The sequence below is a fragment of the Plasmodium berghei genome, assembly GCF_900002375.2.
Source record: "Plasmodium berghei ANKA genome assembly, chromosome: 9".
NCBI lineage: Eukaryota > Apicomplexa > Aconoidasida > Haemosporida > Plasmodiidae > Plasmodium > Plasmodium berghei.
In genome coordinates, this window is record NC_036167.2 from 1,418,780 (window position 1) to 1,441,872 (window position 23,093).

At 22.1% G+C, this 23,093-nt stretch overlaps 4 protein-coding genes across 4 annotated transcripts; all 4 read left to right on the forward strand.

Annotated features, from left to right (window-relative positions):
* Positions 1–1,281: 1,281 nt before the first annotated feature.
* On the forward strand, positions 1,282–4,485 carry PBANKA_0939300 (conserved Plasmodium protein, unknown function; the record flags this gene model as incomplete). Its single annotated transcript, XM_034565005.1, has 1 exon — positions 1,282–4,485. One exon carries the CDS (start codon positions 1,282–1,284, stop codon positions 4,483–4,485), a length of 3,204 nt encoding a protein of 1,067 aa, XP_034421745.1.
* Positions 4,486–5,103: 618 nt separating this feature from the next.
* On the forward strand, positions 5,104–6,346 carry PBANKA_0939400 (prefoldin, putative; the record flags this gene model as incomplete). Its single annotated transcript, XM_034565006.1, has 5 exons — positions 5,104–5,270; positions 5,535–5,639; positions 5,784–5,891; positions 6,094–6,148; positions 6,317–6,346. 5 exons carry the CDS (start codon positions 5,104–5,106, stop codon positions 6,344–6,346), a joined length of 465 nt encoding a protein of 154 aa, XP_034421746.1.
* Positions 6,347–7,276: 930 nt separating this feature from the next.
* Positions 7,277–8,326, forward strand: PBANKA_0939500 (DNA repair protein RAD51; the record flags this gene model as incomplete). Its single annotated transcript, XM_034565007.1, has 1 exon — positions 7,277–8,326. The coding sequence occupies one exon, from the start codon at positions 7,277–7,279 to the stop codon at positions 8,324–8,326; it is 1,050 nt and encodes a 349-aa protein (XP_034421747.1).
* A 4,261-nt stretch (positions 8,327–12,587) lies between these two features.
* PBANKA_0939600 (polyadenylate-binding protein-interacting protein 1, putative) lies at positions 12,588–22,478 on the forward strand (the record flags this gene model as incomplete). Its single annotated transcript, XM_034565009.1, has 1 exon — positions 12,588–22,478. One exon carries the CDS (start codon positions 12,588–12,590, stop codon positions 22,476–22,478), a length of 9,891 nt encoding a protein of 3,296 aa, XP_034421748.1.
* Between the last annotated feature and the right edge of the window lie 615 nt (positions 22,479–23,093).

Consider the following 23,093-nt stretch of genomic DNA (forward strand, 5'->3'; position numbering starts at 1 on the left):
TTTTACTATTTTTGACTGCCACCTTACGCAAGTTTTAGCTTTTAGGGTAAATAATGTATTAAACACAAATTGAGAACTAAATATATTATTTATCAAAGATTTGTTCAGTATATATATATTTAATACATTATTTACTGACATATTTTTATCATAAAAATTTATGAGATATACCATGGTGTAATAATATGCAAATTTTAATTAGCAAATAAGTGTGGTAATATATTTATGCATATCCTATATTTGTATAGTATACTAATTGAGCTTTCTATTTTTTTTTCTGGAAATTTCGATTCACACACATAAATATGCATAACCTCCTTTTTAAAACTATCTAATATACATATTTGGTTGCAAAAAATATGAGAATAATGAAAACATGCAATTTGTTTGATCGAATTTTTTTTTTCATTCTCGAACGAATAAAAAATGAGCAACAAAAAAAATAATATTAATGTGGTACTTATGGAAAATATTTATCCTTAATTTAGTATAAAAAATTAGCTAATTTTTATATAATTAATCATATATGTTTTAAAATTATTATTTGAAAATTTTATTTATTATTTAGAGAAAGACATTTATAAAAAAAAAAATTAATTATATTTTCTATACTGTCATTTTCCTCTTAAGCTAAAACCAGAATAATAAAAATAAGAAATGTATAACTTGAAAAAAAAATAAGAATAATAGGATTTATATGTTTTTAAATTATTATGATTAAATCAAAAGGATTATAGGATGGATCGCGGGGATGTATATTATATATATGTATATATTTTACATGTCTACTAAAAATAAACTAAATAAATCAATAAAATTAAGTGTGAATTTTAATTATTTATATTGTATATTAATGTATACATTTATATAATATATCTATGATAAATCCTCTAATTTATAAAGGAGTTTTTTTTGGAACATTATTTCTTTGATTTTTAAAGTGGAACTAAGTATTTTCTCAAAATGTGATGCTATGTATATTTCCCGTATAGCAGTTCCTCTCTCTATATTTCTTTTTTTGTCTAAATTATTTTCAAGGGAAAATATATATGTAAAAACATTTAATATGCAATTATGAATTTTCATATAAATATATATTTTTTAGTAATTTATTCCTAGAATGTACAAAAAAAAAATAAAATTGAGATATTTCGTATTTTTTGTGTTATTATAACCATTTTGATTATGTAGGTAATATGCATTCTATAAAAATATAATATAATTTTATAAATATAAGAATTTAGTAGTTTATTTATTTAATTTTTACTTGATTTAAATTGTATGTCTTTTTTATACACTTTATTTTTATATTTTTGTGTAAAAAAAAATGATTCAAATTTGATAAAAAAAATAGAGAAATTCATAATTTTTTGTCTATATATTAAATTTTCAAAACATAATTTGTCGATAAGAAAAAATATGGAAAATATATATGATATAAAGATAGATAAAAAAATCGAAAAGGAAAAAAAACATAATGAATCAAAAAATGCATGCGACAAAATAATTAAAGTTGTAGATAAAGAAAATAAGAATCCAATAAAATTCTTAAAAAAAAAAGAAAACGTAAATGTAGACATTTATAATATGAAAGAAAATAACAAGGAAAAATATGTAACTATATATCCAAATAAGGGTAATGTAATTATAGAGGGTAATAAAAATGAAGAAAATAATTATGAAAAAACACAATATATAAATATAAAATCATTCATGGATGAAAAATATGAAAATATAAAACAATGGGAAATAGATGAACAAATAAGAAAAAGAGAAAGTACAGATAAATTTGAAGATACTATAAATAGTAGTTCATCTAAGACTGAGGGAATTGAAGATAATGATAATAATGAAAATAAATCAGAAATATTTAATAATTTAAAAGAAAAAGAAAAAAAAATTTTAAATAGTAGTAAACTTAGCAAACTAAAAGATATACTATATAATCAACTAGTTAAAAAAAGAAAATTGTTGGATGAAAAACTAAGGGTAAAAATATACGAAAAAAATAAGCTTGAAGAAAATGTTAATAATTTAGGATTGGAATTATTTCGAATAAATAAAGAAAATGATGATTTAGAAAAAAGAGAAAAGGAATTAATAAATTCTATAAAAAATATAAAATCAGACAAAACCAAAAAAATAAATGAAAACAAAAAAATGAACATGGAATATAACAATGAAATGATGTCCTTAAAAAAAGAAATAAACTATTATGCCGAAATATACAACAAATTTAATAATAATCTTTTGGAATTGAATAATTTGAAGAAATATTATGAAAATATCTATGATAAAACTAAAGTAAATGAAAATGTTATTTTATCTCAAGAAGGCCGAGATAAAATAAAAGAAATCAAAATAAATAAACGAGAAAATATAATTAACAAAATGAATCATGAAATAAATGAAATACAAACATATATTAATATTAAAAGGGATCTTCAAAAAAATAGCGAAACAGAATTAAAAAATTTACAAGTTTTAATTAATGATGAAAAAAGAGAACGCGAAATTATACAAAAAAATAAAAATAATATTATAAAAATGCTGAATGATTCAATTAATAATATGAAGAAAAGAGATGAAATAATTGATGAAATTCATAAAAAGTTAAATATATTAAAAATAAATGTGTTAGAACTAGAAAAAAGTAATGAACAAGTGAAAAAGGAAAATAATGTAGAAAAAGAGAAAAGAGAAAATTTGATTATCGAGTTAAAAATATTAAAAAAAAAAATCCATAAAATTGAAAAAAATAAAAAAGAATTAAACAAATGTGTAGAAAATATTTCCAATTTTAATGATAAAATAAAAATTAATATACAAAATGAACAAACAAAATGTGAAAATTTAAATGAAAAAATTAAAAATATAAATAAAAATATCCAAAATAACGAAAATAAAATAAAAGAAATGAAAAATAACATTAATAAAGAAGTAGATAACATCATTTCTATGTACACAGAAAAAATAAAAACTAGCCATTTTTGTTCTAAAACAAAACATGATATAAAAAATGTTAAGGAAGATATTATTAAAAAAGAAAATGAAATTGCAAATTATAAAAATTTGATTATTAGAATAAAAATACAACAAATTTTGGAAAATACAAAAATTGAAAATATGCAAAACAAAAGAAATAAACTGAATAAAGAGTTTAATGAAAAAAATAATTTACTAACACAATATGAGTATGTTATTAAAAAAAATCATTATATAATTGAAAATAAACAAACAGAAGTAGACAGATTAAATGAAGAATTGGATAAAAAAATGAATAAAAAAAATTTAGACGGGAATAATAATTTGGGAAGTGGGTTCACTAGCACAGTACCAATAACTCTTGAAATTAAAATACAAAAATTGAATAAAGAAATTAGTGAAATATTAAAAAAAAGTAGAATATTAGAAAAAGATTGGTTTTTAAAACAATCAGAAATGATAAAAATACAAAATGAAAATAACCAAATTAACGAAGAAATTTTAAAAGGAAATGATTTATACTTAATTTTAGGACAAAAAAAATGTGAACTTGAAGAAAATTTTAACAACTTACAAAGTTCAGTTAAAAAAATAAATAAAAATATTTTACACATTCGATTACAACTAGAACGATTTGAATGTAAAAATAATGATATGCTCGAAAAAGTAAACAAAATAAATAATGATATATTAAAATGGAATGAGAATGCAAATATAAAAAAAGAAAAATATAAAAATATTCAAAATAAATTAAAAAATGATATATTTAAATTAAAAAAGGACAAAGACAAATACCAACAAAATTTATTAGATTATGAAAACCAAATTCTTATTTTTGAAAATAAAATCCATGAAAAAAAAAAACTCCAAGAGATAATAAAGCAATATGAAGAAAATAAAGATATTATATATTTGAAAAAACAAATACAACACAAAAATGAGTTTATAGAAAATATTAAAAAAAAACAAAATAGTATTTTGGCAAATATAAAACTAGCATTAAATAAAAGAAATGATCTTGATGATAAAAAAGAACTTTTTCAAAAAAATTTTGAAAATGGTGTTAATGTTTCTTTTAAAATACAACATGAAATTTCAATGATAAAAAAAAATATTAAAACGAAGAAAAAAAAAAGACAAAATTTATATACTCATTTTGAGCAAATTACACAATCCTATGAAAATTTAATCAACCAAATACAGGAACAAGAATCTTGTATACAAAATTTAAATCAACAATATAATATATTTCATGTTGTATTAAAGGTTTTAACTTTCGAAAAAAAACATCGATTTCAAGAATTATTAAAATTTCAAAATGCTGTTAAAAATGCTCACACTTTACAAGATACAAAAAACAATTATGATATTATAAAGAAAAATTGTTCTATATATAAGAACAAAATTATAGCTATTAAAAATAACTTGAAAATTTTCGGTGCGCAAAATGAAATATATGAGAAGATACTTTTCGTGCTGTTTGAATGGCTGGAAAATTAGTTTTCCTCTCCAAAAAAAAAAATATTTATATTTTGTGGAAATTGTAAAGAAAGGTATAACTTATTTTTACAATTCCAATTTTATTAATATTTATTTTTTTTTTTCGTGGCAAAAATTCCTTTTTTCATAATTAAAAAATATATATTCGTATTATTTTCCTTAATTTTCTTTATACTTACTGTTATTGGTGCTTTTATGTATATCTTCATTGTTTATTTTCATATGATATATTTTAAATGGTCTTTTTTAATTTTTTCGTATTTTTTTTTTATGTAATAAATATTTCGGGATATAATTACACCAAATTTAGTTGATTTTTTTAATATGTATTTTTTCAAAATAAGGGGTTATAATAAAATAAAGAATAAAATTGTTCGATCGTAAAGGGAAAATATAATTAAATTAATCATAAATTTATTTAATGATATTATTACTTTATCGAAATAAATAATAAATATATAAAAGTTTATTGTAACTTCTACACCTAACCAAATACAACAAAATATATTATCTACAAAACAAATTAGAATTTTAATTACTTAGCCAATTACTGTTTTTTTTGTAGTATCAAAAAATATGTTTTTTATTAGTTACAACTTAAAGTAAAAATAATAAAAAATGAATTTGTATGGCGTGTTAGGGAATGCAGCTATAAATGAGCAAACTAAAGAAGATTTTCAAAAAATTATTCTGAAAAGTGAAAGTTTTATTGATGATGTTTTACATGAACACCTTAAAGAACGACAAAAAAAAAGGGATGAAATATTGCAAGACATTTTTGATATGTTAGTAAAAAATATACATAATAATGCATAGAAGATAATTTTTTTCTATACCATTTTTTGCATATCTTCATTTTCCTATTTGTATGCATTTATAAAAAGAAAAATACTTTAAGATAGTTTGAAATACCCACTTTTTGAATAATGAATGGAATTACGATTAAATTATACAAGCATACTAATTTTATTAAATGAATTATAATATTTTATAAAAATTATCCTATATTTTTTTTAAAAAAACTGATTTGTAATATTACTAATTTATAGGGAAATTTTAGTGGCAAATTTGAAATTACTCATCGAAATGAAAGATCAAAAAGAGATCGAGACAATCACAGAGCTAGGATGTGATAGTTACGTGTATGCAGACATGTAAGTACTAACTAAAATGAGCCCTTTGTGTTGTTTTTATTCTGGTGTATTTAGGGATGCACACACATATACACATGCATTATATATAACCAATATATTATTATTCTAGCGTGATCCATATATATATATTTTTTTTTTCAATAGACTCGATAAAAATAAGATTTTTATCCAGATAGGCTACGAATTTTACCTAGAGATGAGTCTTGAAAATGCTATAGTTTTCTTAAAAAAGAAAATAAATATTTATGAGGAGTAATAATAAAAAGCGATACATACGTCATACGTGCTATTGATGCATATTTGTTTTTATATTTGCCCATCTATATGTATATGCGACTTATATTAAAATATGTTAGCTATCTCAAGATATGTATGTAATAGCTTTTATAAAACTAGGGTATTATATAAGGTGTATATGCTTGACATTTATTTTACAACTCTTTTTCTTGTATAGAAAATTAACATATTGGAATAAGGAAATAGCTAAGATTAAGGCCCACATACAAATAGTAATTAATATTAAGAATAAAATTATATTTATTTTTTCATAAAACTCGTATATATTCGATTAAATTTATTAAGAACATACATCAATAATTGATACAATAATTTGTTTGTTTTTACTTCATATATAATCTTAACATTAATTTTATTTTTTTTATGTTACTTTTTTACAGTTAATGAGGGCAATTTCAAATTTGACGTGAATGGCCGGTAAGAAGACATTTTTGAAAATAAATTTTGATGACAATAAATTTTATGTTTTATGGATTTATCCGTCGCCTTTCCTCAATATATATATATATTATTTTTATGCCAAAGCATGTTTTTTTTTTTAATATAGTTGATTAAATATGTATGTAAGTTTGTGAATGTTTAGGCTTATATTAAAAAGAAAAATATTGTAAAATATATAAACAATATATTATTAGATATATTTCAGAATACAGTATTTTAATTTTATACAAAGCTTTTTATTTTTCTAAACATGCTTTTAAAGTTATAAAAAAATAAACTAAAAAATGTTTTGTTAAATTATTATTAATATTTTTTTTACCCCCTAAAATATCTTAAAATATATGACCAAGTCATTTTTTTAATAAAAAGTGTAAATGTGTAGCTATTTTATTTTACATAATAAAAAAAAAAATACAAAATAATAAAAATTTGTTTATTTTTTATTTCATGGAAATAAAAAAGTATAATGAAAATAAAGGAAAAAATATTTGTTTTCAATATAAAATATATTATTTAATATTTTAATTATTTGACCATAAGCTTTGAATATATATATATTAGTGTGTAATGACTTTTATTATTTTAATTATTTCTTATTTATTTAAAATTATATATTTGGGTGAGAATTAAAAATAAATATTTTTTTATTATAAAAGTGGGCATATAGTTTTATGAATATAAATATAATACACATAATAATTAAATTCTTCGATTTTTAAAGATAATAATAAAAATGCAGAGAATACCATAAAACACCAAAAATAAAGACCCATAAATCTACAAAAATAAATTAATTTTTTAACTTTGTGTAAGTATTTTTTACTATTCAAGATATAAATTGAAAAAATTGTTATTATATTATAGTATATTATATTATTTTATTTTTAAATATACCTGCAATGAAATCAGCTAACGCAAAAGAAGATACAATTTCGCAAACATGTGACAATAGTACTACAGAAGAAGTCGATGAACATTTATATGCGGGACCATTGAAAATAGAACAATTGCTTGCAAAAGGATTTGTTAAAAGAGATTTAGAATTACTTAAAGAAGGCGGTTTGCAAACAGTCGAATGTGTAGCATACGCCCCTATGCGTACATTATGTTCCATTAAAGGTATAAGTGAACAAAAGGCAGAAAAATTAAAAAAGGCATGCAAAGAATTATGTAATTCTGGTTTTTGCAATGCAATAGACTACCATGATGCTCGACAAAATTTAATAAAGTTTACAACTGGATCAAAACAGTTAGATGCTTTATTAAAAGGAGGGATCGAAACTGGTGGAATTACTGAATTATTTGGAGAGTTTCGTACTGGAAAAAGTCAGCTTTGCCATACATTGGCTATAACATGCCAATTGCCGATTGAACAGTCTGGAGGTGAGGGTAAATGCTTATGGATTGATACAGAAGGAACATTTCGACCTGAACGTATTGTAGCTATAGCTAAAAGGTATGGTTTGCACCCAACAGATTGCTTAAATAATATAGCATATGCTAAAGCCTATAATTGTGATCACCAAACAGAATTATTAATAGATGCAAGTGCAATGATGGCAGATACAAGATTTGCTTTATTAATAGTGGATTCAGCAACCGCTTTATACAGATCAGAATATACAGGAAGAGGAGAACTTGCTAATAGGCAATCACATTTATGCCGATTTTTAAGAGGACTACAACGAATAGCTGATATATATGGGGTTGCAGTAATAATAACTAATCAAGTTGTTGCAAAAGTTGATGCCATGAGTATGTTTGGAGGGCACGAAAAAATTCCAATTGGCGGAAATATAATTGCGCACGCAAGCCAAACAAGATTGTATTTAAGAAAAGGCCGTGGTGAAAGTCGAATTTGCAAAATTTATGATTCTCCAGTGTTACCTGAAGGCGAGGCCGTATTTGCTATAACAGAAGGTGGAATAGCAGATTATGAAGAAAAATAAAAATATTTTATTACATAATTTTTAATAAAAAATAATTTTGTTTAATTATGTGACTTTCGATTATATTATTTTTAAAGTTTATAAAAGAATGTATTATCTGCAGAGATATGTCCATTTAATATATTAATATGTATTTTTGTTGTTGTCTTATATGCTCATAATCATTTTTTATAATATATTTGAATTCATGTGAATTCTTATGTTAATGTTTTATGTTTCATTGTTTTTTTGTAATACCAATAATATGAACAAATCAATAAATTAATTTATGTGTACATACACAATATAAAATAAATATATTGCATCGTTTTGTAATAATGTTAAGATATAACTTTTTGTTTACAATTCTTAAGAAATTATTTATGTATTCATATGATAACTATAGATATTTATTTATAAAAATCAAGTAAATTGTATAATTATTTTTATAACATATATATATATATAGTTTAAATTTACTTTATATGAAAAATAAATTAATTTGTATATTGTTAAAAGATATTTCTTTTTTTAAATATAATATTAGCTTAATTATACCAAATAATGAAAATATATAGAACGTGGCACGGGAACTGTTGTAATTCATGGATACTCTATAAGGGTTACTGCCTTATCACTGAGAATTTTACTATACGTATTTAATTTTGTATTTGGGTGATATTGTATATAAATTAAACCTTTATGGGTATGATTTTTAATTTCATTAAAATGACATAATAAGAAATAAATTAAGATTAAAAAACAAATAATCATAAATTATGCAATTATGCAAAAGTATATTTATGCATAGCCTTTTTAATTTAAAGTAAATATTTTAAAATAGCATACACAAAAAGTTAGTGATATATTTTAAAAACAATTTTTTAATAAAAATGTGACTAAAACGCTATTATATAAAGAGTACATAAAAAAATATAAATACTAAAATGTTTGCATATATATATATCTAATATAATATATGTATTTTTTTGGGGTATACAAAGTATTCCTTACAAATTTTTAACATTATTATGTAACTTTTTTTGAGAGCCTAGTGAATATATATATATATATAGTATGCATGTATATATTTATCACTGTAGCTTTTTGTGTATATAAATTTATTAAAGCATATTATGAATTATATATATCTTAAAAATATACGTACATATTTATTATGCTTATAAAAAAGAACGTAAAAAGGTCAAAGAAAAAATATTTTTTACTTAAAAGTTTTGTGCACAAAAAATTTAATATTATATATATATATATATATAATACTTTCTTTACATGCATTTTTTCTTATATTTAATTATTGTACTTTTTACGTGTATACCTGTAACATTTATACACGCGTTTGAATATTACAAAATTAAGTAAAAGTATATGAATATATTTTTATATATAATAAATAAAAACAAAGAAAAAAAATATTTTTTTATAATAATTTACTTTATATATTTAATAAAATATGTAAAATGGTTAATAATCAAATATTCATATATATATTTATATGTTTTTTTTATTCATATATATATGCTTATATATTATATATATATATATATGTTCATTGATTTAACTCTCTATATATAAAATACTTAAAAAAAGAACAAAATCGAAAATATAAAGATGAATACAATTTATTATAAAAAGGAGGAAAGATTTTCCAATTTTTTATAGAGAATTTTGAAATATACCAAGGAGCCAATAAATGAAAGATGACGAAAAAAGAATATGTATTTTATAAAATTTATACATATATATTTTTGCATTTCTAATATATATATATATTATACATGTATAGACTGTAACAAATTATATGTATTTTTATAAAATATTATCACAATATTTCAAGCATAAAAATTATTAGTGCGTAAACAGCTACATATATTATATACTTGTGTATATTTATATACATATGTATGTATATATATATTTATATATATATGTATATAGATTATGCGTGTATATGAATATATATTGATTTATACATAAAAAATAAACAGAGCGAGTATACATGCTTTATGGTTACATTAATGAAATTGGATTCTTATATATATATATATTTGCAAGTATTCCAATCTAAGTTTATATGTAACATCACAAAAAAAAACATATACTTAGGTTACTACATGCTTATATATTTTAATTTTAAGGAGAAACATATTATAGTAAGAAAAGAAAAATAAATGAAAAAGTAGATTCTTTACAATTTTCAGTTTATTTCATTTTAATTATATATTCATTTACTACATGTTTATGTAGATCTAAATTAATTTGTGTGCGAATTAATAAATAGAGTATTTATTATTTTTAATTATTAAATTTATTATATTTGTATATGTGCAAGTATGTTACTATTTATAGCATTATAATACAATTATATGTGTGTGTATTAATACGTGTATTTATATATATATATATATGTGCTTAAAATATCACGTTTTAGGATTCCTATTCATAACCGTACATGAAGAAAAATATAAATACATGTATTTAATTTTATTATTATATTTGATGATTATATAAAAATGTATATCATTTTATGAAATATCATACATGTCAAATCATGTTTTCCCATTTAATATTTATTCATCTATATCTATAAATATTTATATGCACACACTATATTTGTAACATTTTATTATATCCATATATGTTTATATTCATCGTAAATAAATTTTGGAAGCATATACAAAAAGAAGAATAAATTATATATATGCGCATATATTATTTACTACAACTAAATATGCATTAATGAGGATAGTTTAGATTAAAAAGGTATATATATAAAGTATAGCCTATATAAGATTGTATACATTATGCATATGTATATTAATGTATAGTAAATAATTCTATATATATAAACAAGCAGTTTTTATTTAATAAATTATTATTAGTTTTTTTTTTCATTGAAAATCGTGATTTTATATGTATCCAAATTACATGCATTAAATGTGTATTAGTCTTTATATTTATGCAATTATATATGTATTGTATTTTTATGTGCGTGCATTCACTATTTTAAATATTTTTATATTACCAAATTTTAAAGTGTTAAATTATTTTCCTATAATAAATACGCAACAGTTTTATGGTTGTATTAAATTATGAAACATTATTTTCAATCATAATATATTTTATTTATGCATTTTTATATGTATATAAATAACATGGGCTTAACAAGCTTTATGCATACATGCTATTATATTCATAGGCTTAGTTACATATTTATATAACATATTTTCCCCTTTTTTTAACATTTTATGAGCAATAATTTTTATTATACTTTTTTATTGTATCGATATCAGTTGGAAATATAATAATAAGCTATGAGAATAAAAGGAATACAAAATAATAATAACAAATATAAAGTTACATATATTGCGACTTCATTTTATATTATAATAATTACGACATTTTTTCCTGTATAAATATATACGATTTATCTTTGCATACTTACAAATTTTTTTCCTTTTTATTTTTTAATTATTGTGAATAATTTAAAATTTAAAAATATAAAGCCATCTTATGAATATTTTTGTGCAAACTTATACATTTACATTAAGTTATTTATTTGTATTATCATAATATTTAGATTAATAATTTGTATTTTTTACATTTATAAGTAATTAAAAAGTTTTGATTTTTCTCCATTTTATTCCATTATTAAGAATTAATAAATATATACGTATATGCAAACGTATATAAAAATATGTATTATATATATGCATATGAATATATAATGCAATTTTATATATCCCATGCATATATATAGTATATGTATGTAACATTTTATATATGTTATTTGTAGAAAATAAAATAGTTGAATAAATATATAATTATATGTGAAATAGAATTTTATAAAAGAATATTTATTTCAAGAAAATAAATAAAAACAGAAAAAGAAAAAAAAAAGAAATCGAAAGCAATGAGAAAACGAGATTGTAAATAAATTAAGCTTAGCAACATCATTTGACAAAATTAAAAGAAATAAATATATAATACTCATGTAATTTTATTTATTCCAGTTTGCTTCAATTTCATTTTTTTGTTATTTTTACAAATATATATATATATGTATATATTCATTTTTAATTTTTGTTATTTTATAAAAAAGAAAGAATAATTATAATACGCTTAGAGTAGATATATATGTATGCAGATTTATTTGACTCTCATATATATATCATTGGGTAAATTATATATATATATATATATACGTATATTATATATAAATAATTGTAAAGGATACTATAGTTATAATAATTTGTGGATCAAAATGTTAAACACACTTTTAAATATCGCATCATCCTATAGCTCTTCGGAATGTAAAGAGAAAACTATTTTAAATAATAAGGTTTGTTTTAAAGAAACATATAATAAAGAAGAAGAGGATAATAGAAAAAAGAGCGCAAACAATTTTAATATTAATAATACAAATAATAATATTTGTGAATCTAAATTCCAGGCTAATAATAATGAAAATAATAATAATAATAATAATAGTTCATCAATTATTCCAAATTCAATAAAAAATAATTTAGCTAGAAATTTTAATTATAATAACATGCAAAATAGGCAATTCGAAAAATCGAGTAACAGTGCCAAATGCATGGCTTATAATTTTCAAGCTAAAGAGGTTAATAATACGATAGGGAATGATACTAATAATAATAATAGTAGCAATAATGGTAGTAAAAATAATAGTAGTAGTAGTAACAATAATAATAACTGTGATGATAATACAAATAAAAATGAGGCTTTAAATAAATTTGAAAAGAAGGAAAATGATACTATAATGAACATGTCATTGCCAGGTAAAAATGATGTAGTGGACTTCGAAAAGGGTAGTGATAACAATAATAACAGTAATGATAATTTTACTATTAATAGTAACAGAAGTAATAATATTGGTGATTTGAAAAAGTCTGAACATGTTAATAATTCACAAGATAATGATAATAATTTTATTAAAAATCATAATCCTGTTAATAACTCAACTTTTAAGATTCAGGGTACATCTAGTACTTGCAATGTAAATGAAACATTACCAATTATTGCTGTTAATAACACATCTTCATTCCTTCATAAGGGAGATAATAATAATAATAGTAATTGTAGTAGCAATTGTGAGATAATATCTGAAATGGATTACAGTCAATGTACTGTAAAAAATGCATTTTGTGTTGTCAATCCCTCCCATATATTGCCTAAGTCTTGTAATGATTATAATAAAATTGAAATAAGTGATGAAAAATGTGATAATGTAAATAATAATAGTCATATTATTCAAGAATCGAAAATAACTCAAATTAGTGGAATTACAAAAATTAACGAGTCCACTGTTCATGATAAAATAAACAATTGCACTACTAGTAATAATAATGCTGCGGAAAACAATGATAATAAAAATAGTTATGGGAATAGCTCAGGGAATAATAATAATAATAATAATAATAATAATAATAATAATAATAATAATAATAATAATAATAATAATAATAATAATAATAATAATAATAATAATAATAACAAAGGAGGTTCTGAGAATAGACCAGGAAATAATAGCAATACAGGTAATAGTAATGGGGGCGGGAATGGAACTGACCCCGATGGAAATGATAATAAGGATGACAATAATGAAAATGATAAAGACAAAAACAATAGTAGCAATGCAAATGATAATAATAATAATAATAATAATGATAAAATAAAAAAAAAAGAAAATAATAACAAAAATGGGGATTCAAATGTAAAAAAAACGAGTAAAAATGTAAATGGTAATGATAATATTGAAACAAAAAAATTGAACACAAAATCTCTGATTAGTAACACAAACAGTAGCAGTACAATTTCTGGAAGTTCATTAAATGCTGATGCACCTGAATTTGTACCATCTACTAAATCTGTTCAAGGTAATTTACAATTTAATAATTTAATGTGGGGTAATTATTATCATGATATTCCAAATAACTCTTTTGGTAATATGCAAAATGTTAATTTGTTAAATATGAATGGATTAGGGAATAATAATAACATTATGATTCAAACTTCATTAATAGATAATATAACAAATATAAATAATGATGCAGCAGGTAATAATTTATTAGGAATTCAAAATTCTAGTAATAATAACAATAACAATAATAATCCTGGTACAGTTATTGATTCGAATTTAAATGCATATAATAATAAGACTGGGGGTATTGCAGGTTCTAATTCTGTTGTTAATAAAAATAATACAAATGCTGGGAATACAAATACACCCCTTGGGGGACAATTTAATGGTGTAGATGGAAATGAAAAATTTACTGATAAAAATAATAATAATCTAATTCCTATATCTGGAAATAATTCCAAAGTAAATAGCAATAATATTCATAGTGTTAATACAGAAGATAATAATAATACAACTGGTCTAGGCAATAAAAATTTAGGAGGAACAAGGCCCTTAGATTCAGCATATTTAAATCATAATATGCTAGAAGGAGGGAAAAATTCAAGGCCTAATAATTTTATGAACAATTCAGAAAATTCTAATGGATTTGATAATACAGATATGCATAACACAAGTAACAATAATAACAATAATAATAATGCACATCAAAATTTCCCAGGTAATAATTCAATGATGCATCATCATCCACATCATCATAATTTTTATTTGAACCCTCCATATTTAATTAATAGCCATCCAAATGGTTTATCTGGCCACCAAACAATTTTTACTCCAATACCATATGGAGGTGGAGGGGTTGCTGGTACAAATAATGGAGATATACATCATGAGCTACCTTTTCCACAACCTCCAGTTTATAATCATTTTGGTAATAATTCAATGAATGTTCAAAAAAATGGAAATTTAAATATGAATCCATACAATTTTATATCTTGTGGTTTACCCGGTGCAGGGCCTTTAGGCACGGGTGGGCCCATAAATATGGCTAGTCATCATCATATAGATCCTCATTTTTTAAATAATACTGACAATGTTCCAATGAAATTACCTTATAATCATATGAGCCAAACAAACAGAAGAAATAATATGTTTGGTCATTTTGGTAATAATGTTAATTTACATGGCCCTAATAATATTAATGATAATAATTATGATATAAATTCAAATAATAGCAATATTAATCCGCTACTTTCTGCTAATATTGGAGGACCTGGATATGTTTTCAATTCTTCATATAATACTATGCAGGCTGGTGTTATGAGATTAAATACAGATGGTAATACATCAACTAATTCTAATAATACATCTAATAATACAAATACTAATACTGTAAATAGCAATTCTCCTTCTAATGGTAATAATAATAATAATAGTTTAAATATTACCGGAAATGTTATAGCCATAAACCCTCCCATCATTAATCCAGGAGTAAATGTTCCTATCCCTCATCATCATATAGATAATATAAATAACTCAATGCATATAAATGGTATACATATGAATCATGGGCTTTTATTAAACAACGCAAATATGAATAATATGCATAGCATGAGTAATCATGTTCCTATGGGAAATGTAGGGAATATGGGTAGTGGAATTGTAGGGCTTGTTGGACTTGGGGGTATAGGGGGAATGAATACTACTGGAAATATAAGCAAACAACAAAAAAGACAAAATGGTTACAATGATAGAACTGGAGGAATGAATAATAATAATCACAATAATAATAATAATAATAATAATAATAATAATAATAATAATAATAATAATAATAATAATAATAATAATAATAATAATAATAATAATAATAATAATAATAATAACAATAATAATAATAATAATAATAATGATAATAATAATAATAATAATAATAATAACACTGAAAATGTTGGAACAAATAATAATAATAATACAACTAGTGGTAGTGCAAACAATAAGCAATATAATAATAATTACAAAGAAAATAAAAATACAATGAAAAATAATATTGGGAATGGAAATGAGGTATTAAATAGTTATAATTATGGAATGAAACATGAAAATAATAAAAAAAATAATAGTAGATATAATTTGATGAATAATACAGGTGATAATTTTAATACTAACTACAATTACAATGGAAGTAATACAATGAAAAATAATTCAGCTACTGCAAAAGGTTCATATAATAATAAAGGAGGAAAAGAAGAATCAAATAGCATAACAGGTGGTAATAATTTTTATAATAGGAATGGTGGAAATACTTCTACTACTGGTGGAGGTTCTATTACATCTACAATTGGAAATACTACTAATAATGTTAATACATCTAACGATAATACTAAAGAATCAGGACCATCTGGAGATGCAACGAAGGAAGTGGTATCTGATTTAAACGAAAGCAACAATACAAAAACGAATAATAACAAAGATAATTTGCAATATGGGAATTATAAGGGAAAAAACAATTATTATTTAAATAGCTCAAACGATAAAAATAGTAAAGGGCACAATAATACTATAGCAAATCAAAATGGTGTTACCACTAGTAACAATAAAGATGATTATAAAAGTGGTAGAAATTATGGAAGCAACAAAATTGTTGATGATAAAAATGGAGGCAGTGCATCTAAAAAAGATGCAGGAAAGGATAATACAAATAACAACAATAATAGTGGTAGATATGGAAAACAAGGTGATAATTGGATTAAAAAAGGATATGGTGCAAATAATAGCAACACATCTAACAACATTAATTCAAGAATCAATAATAGTACAACCAAACATGGAAGTTATTCGAATAGTAAATATAGCACGGGTTCTGACAGAAGAAGTAGTAATAATAGATATGATGAAGGTGCTAATAAAACAGAGAAATTAGGTTATAAAACAAATGATAAAAAAGGGAAATCTGAAGAAGATAAACATACAAAGGAAAACAAAATCAATAATAGTAACAATGCAGGAATAAATAATAACCAAACTAATGAAGCTGGAAATAAAAATTCTAATACCAATCCGAGTAATGAAGAAAATAATACAACTGGATATAACGCAAATAATAAAGTAGGATATAATAATTTAAAGAATGTAAAGAATGGTGATAAAAAGAATATGGAATTTTCATCCTGGGTAAAAATAGCTAAAATGAATCCTAATAATAAAAAAAAAAATGAAAAGATAAATTTACCAAGTTCACAACCAGATAATACTAACCCAGCAGCTTCATCGTCATCTTCTGTAAAAAATGGAAATACAGAAGATACAAATCATAATTATAGTAATAGTCGAAATTACAACAAAGGGTCTGGATATGGAAAGGGATTTCATGGAGAAGTACCACAAGTAAATGAAGAAAATGAAACACCATTATTACCCACAAATAAAGAATCTAAAAAAAATACTGAAATCAAAGAAGATGCAAAAAAAGAATCACATATATTAAATAGTACAACCCATACCAACCAACGTTATGATAGTCATAATAAAGGATTGAAAAAGAGTGGTGGAGTTGATGATAAAATAAAAGGAAAGGCAATTGGAAACTATTTTGGTAATAAAAATTACATTAACGAAGAAGTTCGAAATAAGGATTCTAATAGATCAAAGGTTGTTGATAATAAAAACAAAAATAGTAATAGCAATAACAATAGTAATAGTGTAAGCAATAATGGTAATAAAATAATAGACTATAACGATAAAAAAAATCTGTCAAATAATTTGAGTGGAAATAATAATAGCTATTCACATAGACAAAGAGAAAAATTAAAAATAAAAAATGTTGAGATAAAACAAATCGGAGAAAAAATAGTTCCAAATTTTTCATCTGCTTCTGCTAGAAATAGTAGTAGTGGTCATAATAGAGGAATGAAATATAATGAAAATGAAGATAAGAATGATGTTGAAAAAAACAAAAAAAATAGTACCCATAGTAGTGATAATAATATAAATCAAAAAAAAGAAACTGAAGAAATTACAAAAGATGAAATAAAACAAACTGCTAATAAAAATGACAAAAATTATGTGGATGAGGAAAATGCAGATAACAAAGATTTAGTGAAAAAAAATGAATCTAATAATGTTAATAGTAATGTAAATAAAAATAAAGAAATTGGAAAAGATGAAGTACAAATTAATAGTCAAACAAATAATTTAGATGATAATACAAAAGGAAAAAAAAGTAATATATTTAATCAAACAAAAAGTAGTTATAAATATTCAACAGAAGGAGAAAATAATCCCAATACAAATACATCTAATGAAAATAATAATAAAACGGGGTCTAGTAATTATAAAGGAAGCTTATGGAATGGAAAAATATCTTTTGCTGAAATGGCAAAACGTCGACCTAAAAAAGATTCAAAAGAAATTTCAAAGGAATGGACTGGTAATAATAATAAACCAGGTCAAACTGAGAAAAAGGGAAGTAATCTTAATAAAAATGGTAAAGTATTAAGAAGAACTGATGATAGTCATATGAAACAGGAACAAACTGATCATGTAACTTATGATAATAAAAGTGAAATAAATGAAGAGGAATTAACAAAAGAAGATGATAAAGATGAAATAAAAAGAGAAGATGAAATTGAGAATGTAGAAAGAGAAGAAACTGAAGAGAAAAAAAATAAAGAAATCGATAGCAATAATAATGACGATGATATAGAAATTTTTAATGAGCTAGCGAACGAAGAAAAAGAGATAATAAGTACATCTAATAAAGATGCAGGAAATAGAGAAACTGAAGAACTTGGTGGTATTAAAAATAAAATTAATAAAATTGAAATTGAAGAAAAAGAAATAAAACAAAACAAGCTTGCCTCAAAAGATGTATCACAAAATAAAATAAATATTGATGATAATAAAATAACTATGAATGCTAGCGAAGATGAAAAAAAAAAAATGGGAAAGGATGAAATTATCGCTAAGACTAATAATGATGAAAAGAGCGTAGAAAATAAGTTGAATAATAAAGAAAAAGAAAAAGAAAAAACAGAAGAATTAAATTCTGTTAAATCTAAAAAAAATGATGATGAAACTGAAAATAAGGAAAAAAATGATAATAAAAATACAGAATCAGAAGAAAGAAATGATAAAAATATTTTAGATATAGATAACGATAAATTAAATGATGAAAATAAAAATGTGTTAGATCCAAAACAAAAAGAAAAACAAAAAAAAATCGAAAAATGGCAATCAGAAAAAAGGTTTACAAAAATTGATTTATTAGAAATATATTTAGGTCATAATTGGAGCTTAAGAGGTGAAAATTTTAATTTTGTTTTATCCAAAGATAATACAACAGATACACATTATAAAGGAAATAATTATATACACAATAATATAAATTCAAATGAAGATAATAATAATAATAATAATAACAATAATTCTAATACGAGTAACATCTATATGAATGATGGAAAAGTTTCTAATACATATAATAATAAAAGATATAACAATTCAGGATATAATCATGGAAATAATATGAATAATTCCCAATTGAATCAATACAGCATTCATAATTCTGGAAATAATATTGGAAACAATTCTAATAATATAGGAGGAAATAATAATAACTATGAAAAAAATATGCAAAGCAATCAAAATTCAAACAATGGCAAAGGTGGAGACGACGGTTGGAGGCATTCATATTCTAAAAATATGCAAAATAGTATGCATATAAATGGTGGAAATAACAATATTAACTATATGAATGGAAATCATAATGATCCTAATAGTTTGAATATAAATAATAATATTGGAAATAATCATGGGGGAAAGAATGGGCAAGGCAACACTTTTGAATGGAGAAAAGGAGATGGTGATAAATTAAAAGGATTTTTTGATTCTACAAGAGCAGTAGAATCACCAGATGCATGGAGAAATAATAATACAGGACAACAAAATGGTAATGGTAATAATTCTAAACCTACAATATCAGAAAATAGTTGGCTAGTAAAACAAAGTCAACTAAAAGCTGATAAATATACATGCTTAATGAGGAAATTAAGAGGTATTTTAAATAAATTAACATTTGAAAAATTTGATTTATTATATGAACAAATAATATTAGTAGATATATCAAAGCTTGAAGAAATAATTGGATTAATGAAATTGGTTTTTGAAAAGGCAGTAACTCAACACCATTTTGTGCAAATGTATGTACAATTATGTAAAAAATTAAACATACATTTTCATAGTATGAAATTAGAAGATGGATCAGTTGTTCAATTTAAAAAAATTTTAATAAATCAATGTCAAGATAGTTTTGAAAATAATTTAAAACCTATAGAATTTCCTAGTCATTTAAATGATGATGAAAAATTTGAATTTGAACAAATGCATAAAAATAAAGTAAGAGGAAATATGTTATTTGTTGGAGAGTTAGTTAAATCTGGAATTATTTCTATACCTATTGTTTTTGTATGTATTAATCAATTGTTAGAAAAAAGAGATAGTTATATTTCTCAAAAAAATGATACTAATGAAGGAAATCTACATTTAGAAGCATTATGCATGTTTTTAAATACGGTTGGTGAAATATTAGATACACATGAAAAATCAAATCAAGAAGAAGTGAAAAATTTATATAATAAATTAAATGAAATTGTAAATGATGAAAGTATATTATTCCGTGTTAGATGTTTAATTAAAGATGTTATAGACAATAGAAATGAAAAATGGAATAAAAAATTTGCTCACAAATTAGAGGGCCCAACAACTTTAAGTGTATTACATGACAAAATATTAAAAGAAACGATTGATCAAAATAATCGAATTTTTTCTACTAATAACTCAAACAATTATCATGAAAATAAAATGAATAGTAGTTTGAATAATATGCGAAATAATTTGCTTAGAAATTCCAACTATGGTATGAATAATAATAGTGGAAGTGGAGGTATGGGCAATAATAATAATAATAATATGCCATTTGGAATGAACAATCAAATGAATATGAGAGGAATGGGGAATACTGGAATGAAAAATATGGATCCAAATAAGAATATGAAAAAAATGACAATGAATATTATGAAGAATAAAAATACATCTTCTAAAATGATGCCTGATGATATGAAATTCGGACAAAATTCTGGTACTCATTTTGGTGATGGAACTGGACCATTTGTTACTGACAATACTTCTGGTGGTAATTATTATGAAAATACTTCAAAAAATAATATGCCATATAAAAATCAACCATTTATGGGAAATGATAATAACAATAATAATAATAACAATAATAATAATAATAATAATAATAATAATAATAATAATAATAATAATAATAATAATAATAATAATAATAATAATAATAATAATAATAATAATAATAATAATAATAATAATAATAATAATAATAATAATAATAATAATAATAATAATAATAATAATAATAATAATAATAATAATAATAATAATAATAATAATAATAATAATAATAATAATAATAATAATAATAATAATAATAATAATTCAGGTACTGGAGGAAGTTCGTCAAGCTCCCTCAACAATAATACAAATTCCAATAATGGTATTTTTAGCAATTTGAGTTCAATGTTTACGAACAAAGAAAACAAAAATGAAGGCAATTTTTTTTCAAGAGTTTTTAATTTAAAAAAAAATCAAAATAATAATAATAGTGGGCCAGGACAAGATTTGCCATTTAGAGGAGATGTAGATGGAAATATAAATAAAACTAATGAAAATAAGATAAATGGAAATGAAAATAAAGCAAACGCAAATAATAATATGTCAAATAATATTTCTAATGTAAATGAAAATGGACAAAATGATTATTCATATGTTGAGGATTATCTCCCTAAAATTAATGAAATAATGGAATTATCTACAAATGTAAATGAATGGGATGAATTAACAAAAAAATTTGAAGAATTAAATATTCCTTCAAAATATAATGAAAAACTTCAGAATACCATTTTAAAATTAACTTTAAAAAAATATGCATGTAATAAATATTTAGAAAGAAGTGAAAGTTATTTTAATTGGCTAATTACAATAGTTTTGGCAAATAAAATAGATTCAGTATCATTTAAATCGTGTTGGAAATCTTTCTTTTTAGAAAATGATGAAAATAGTTATGAATATACAAAAGAAGATTATCCATTGTTGCCATTTATAGCCAAAAATTTTATAAAAGCAGTTGAACAACATGACACTGATCATATTCTTTATGATATAGATGCATTGAATGAAATAAAAAATGTTGTATAAGAAATAACGAATAAATATTTCTCTTTTTTATTAATCCTATCCAATTTTGTCTTCCCCATTTTCCTTTTCTTATTTTTCTATTTTTTTATTATTTAAATAATTGTGTATATATCCATTGTATTCCCCAACATTATTTTATTTGCATCCCCATATTTATATAATTTCGCATTTTTAGATGCTACAATTCGCACATATATGAGCATACACATATTTGTATATTTAAAAATATCGTGAAGTTTTCTTCGAAATTATTTTGTTCTCCAACATTTAAAATTGATTTTTACTCGATAAAAGATATTTATACATATATATATGCATGTATGAATTTTATTCCTTGTATGGAATTTTTGTAAAATATTTTAATAAATGATTTCAAAACAAATAAAGTGCACGAAATGTCGTATCATGTGCGTCTCTAGTGGGTTGGTATAAATTTGTGTACGAATGTTGAAAAAGGAAAAAAAAAGGGAGAAAATAATAAAGGATATATCTGCACAGTTGTGTGATGTGTAAAAAAGAAACAAGAAAAAATTGCAACATAATAAGAGTGTAGCAAACTCGAGTAGTCGTATTTTTTTCTTTTATTATGATTAAGAATGGATTATTAATCAGATT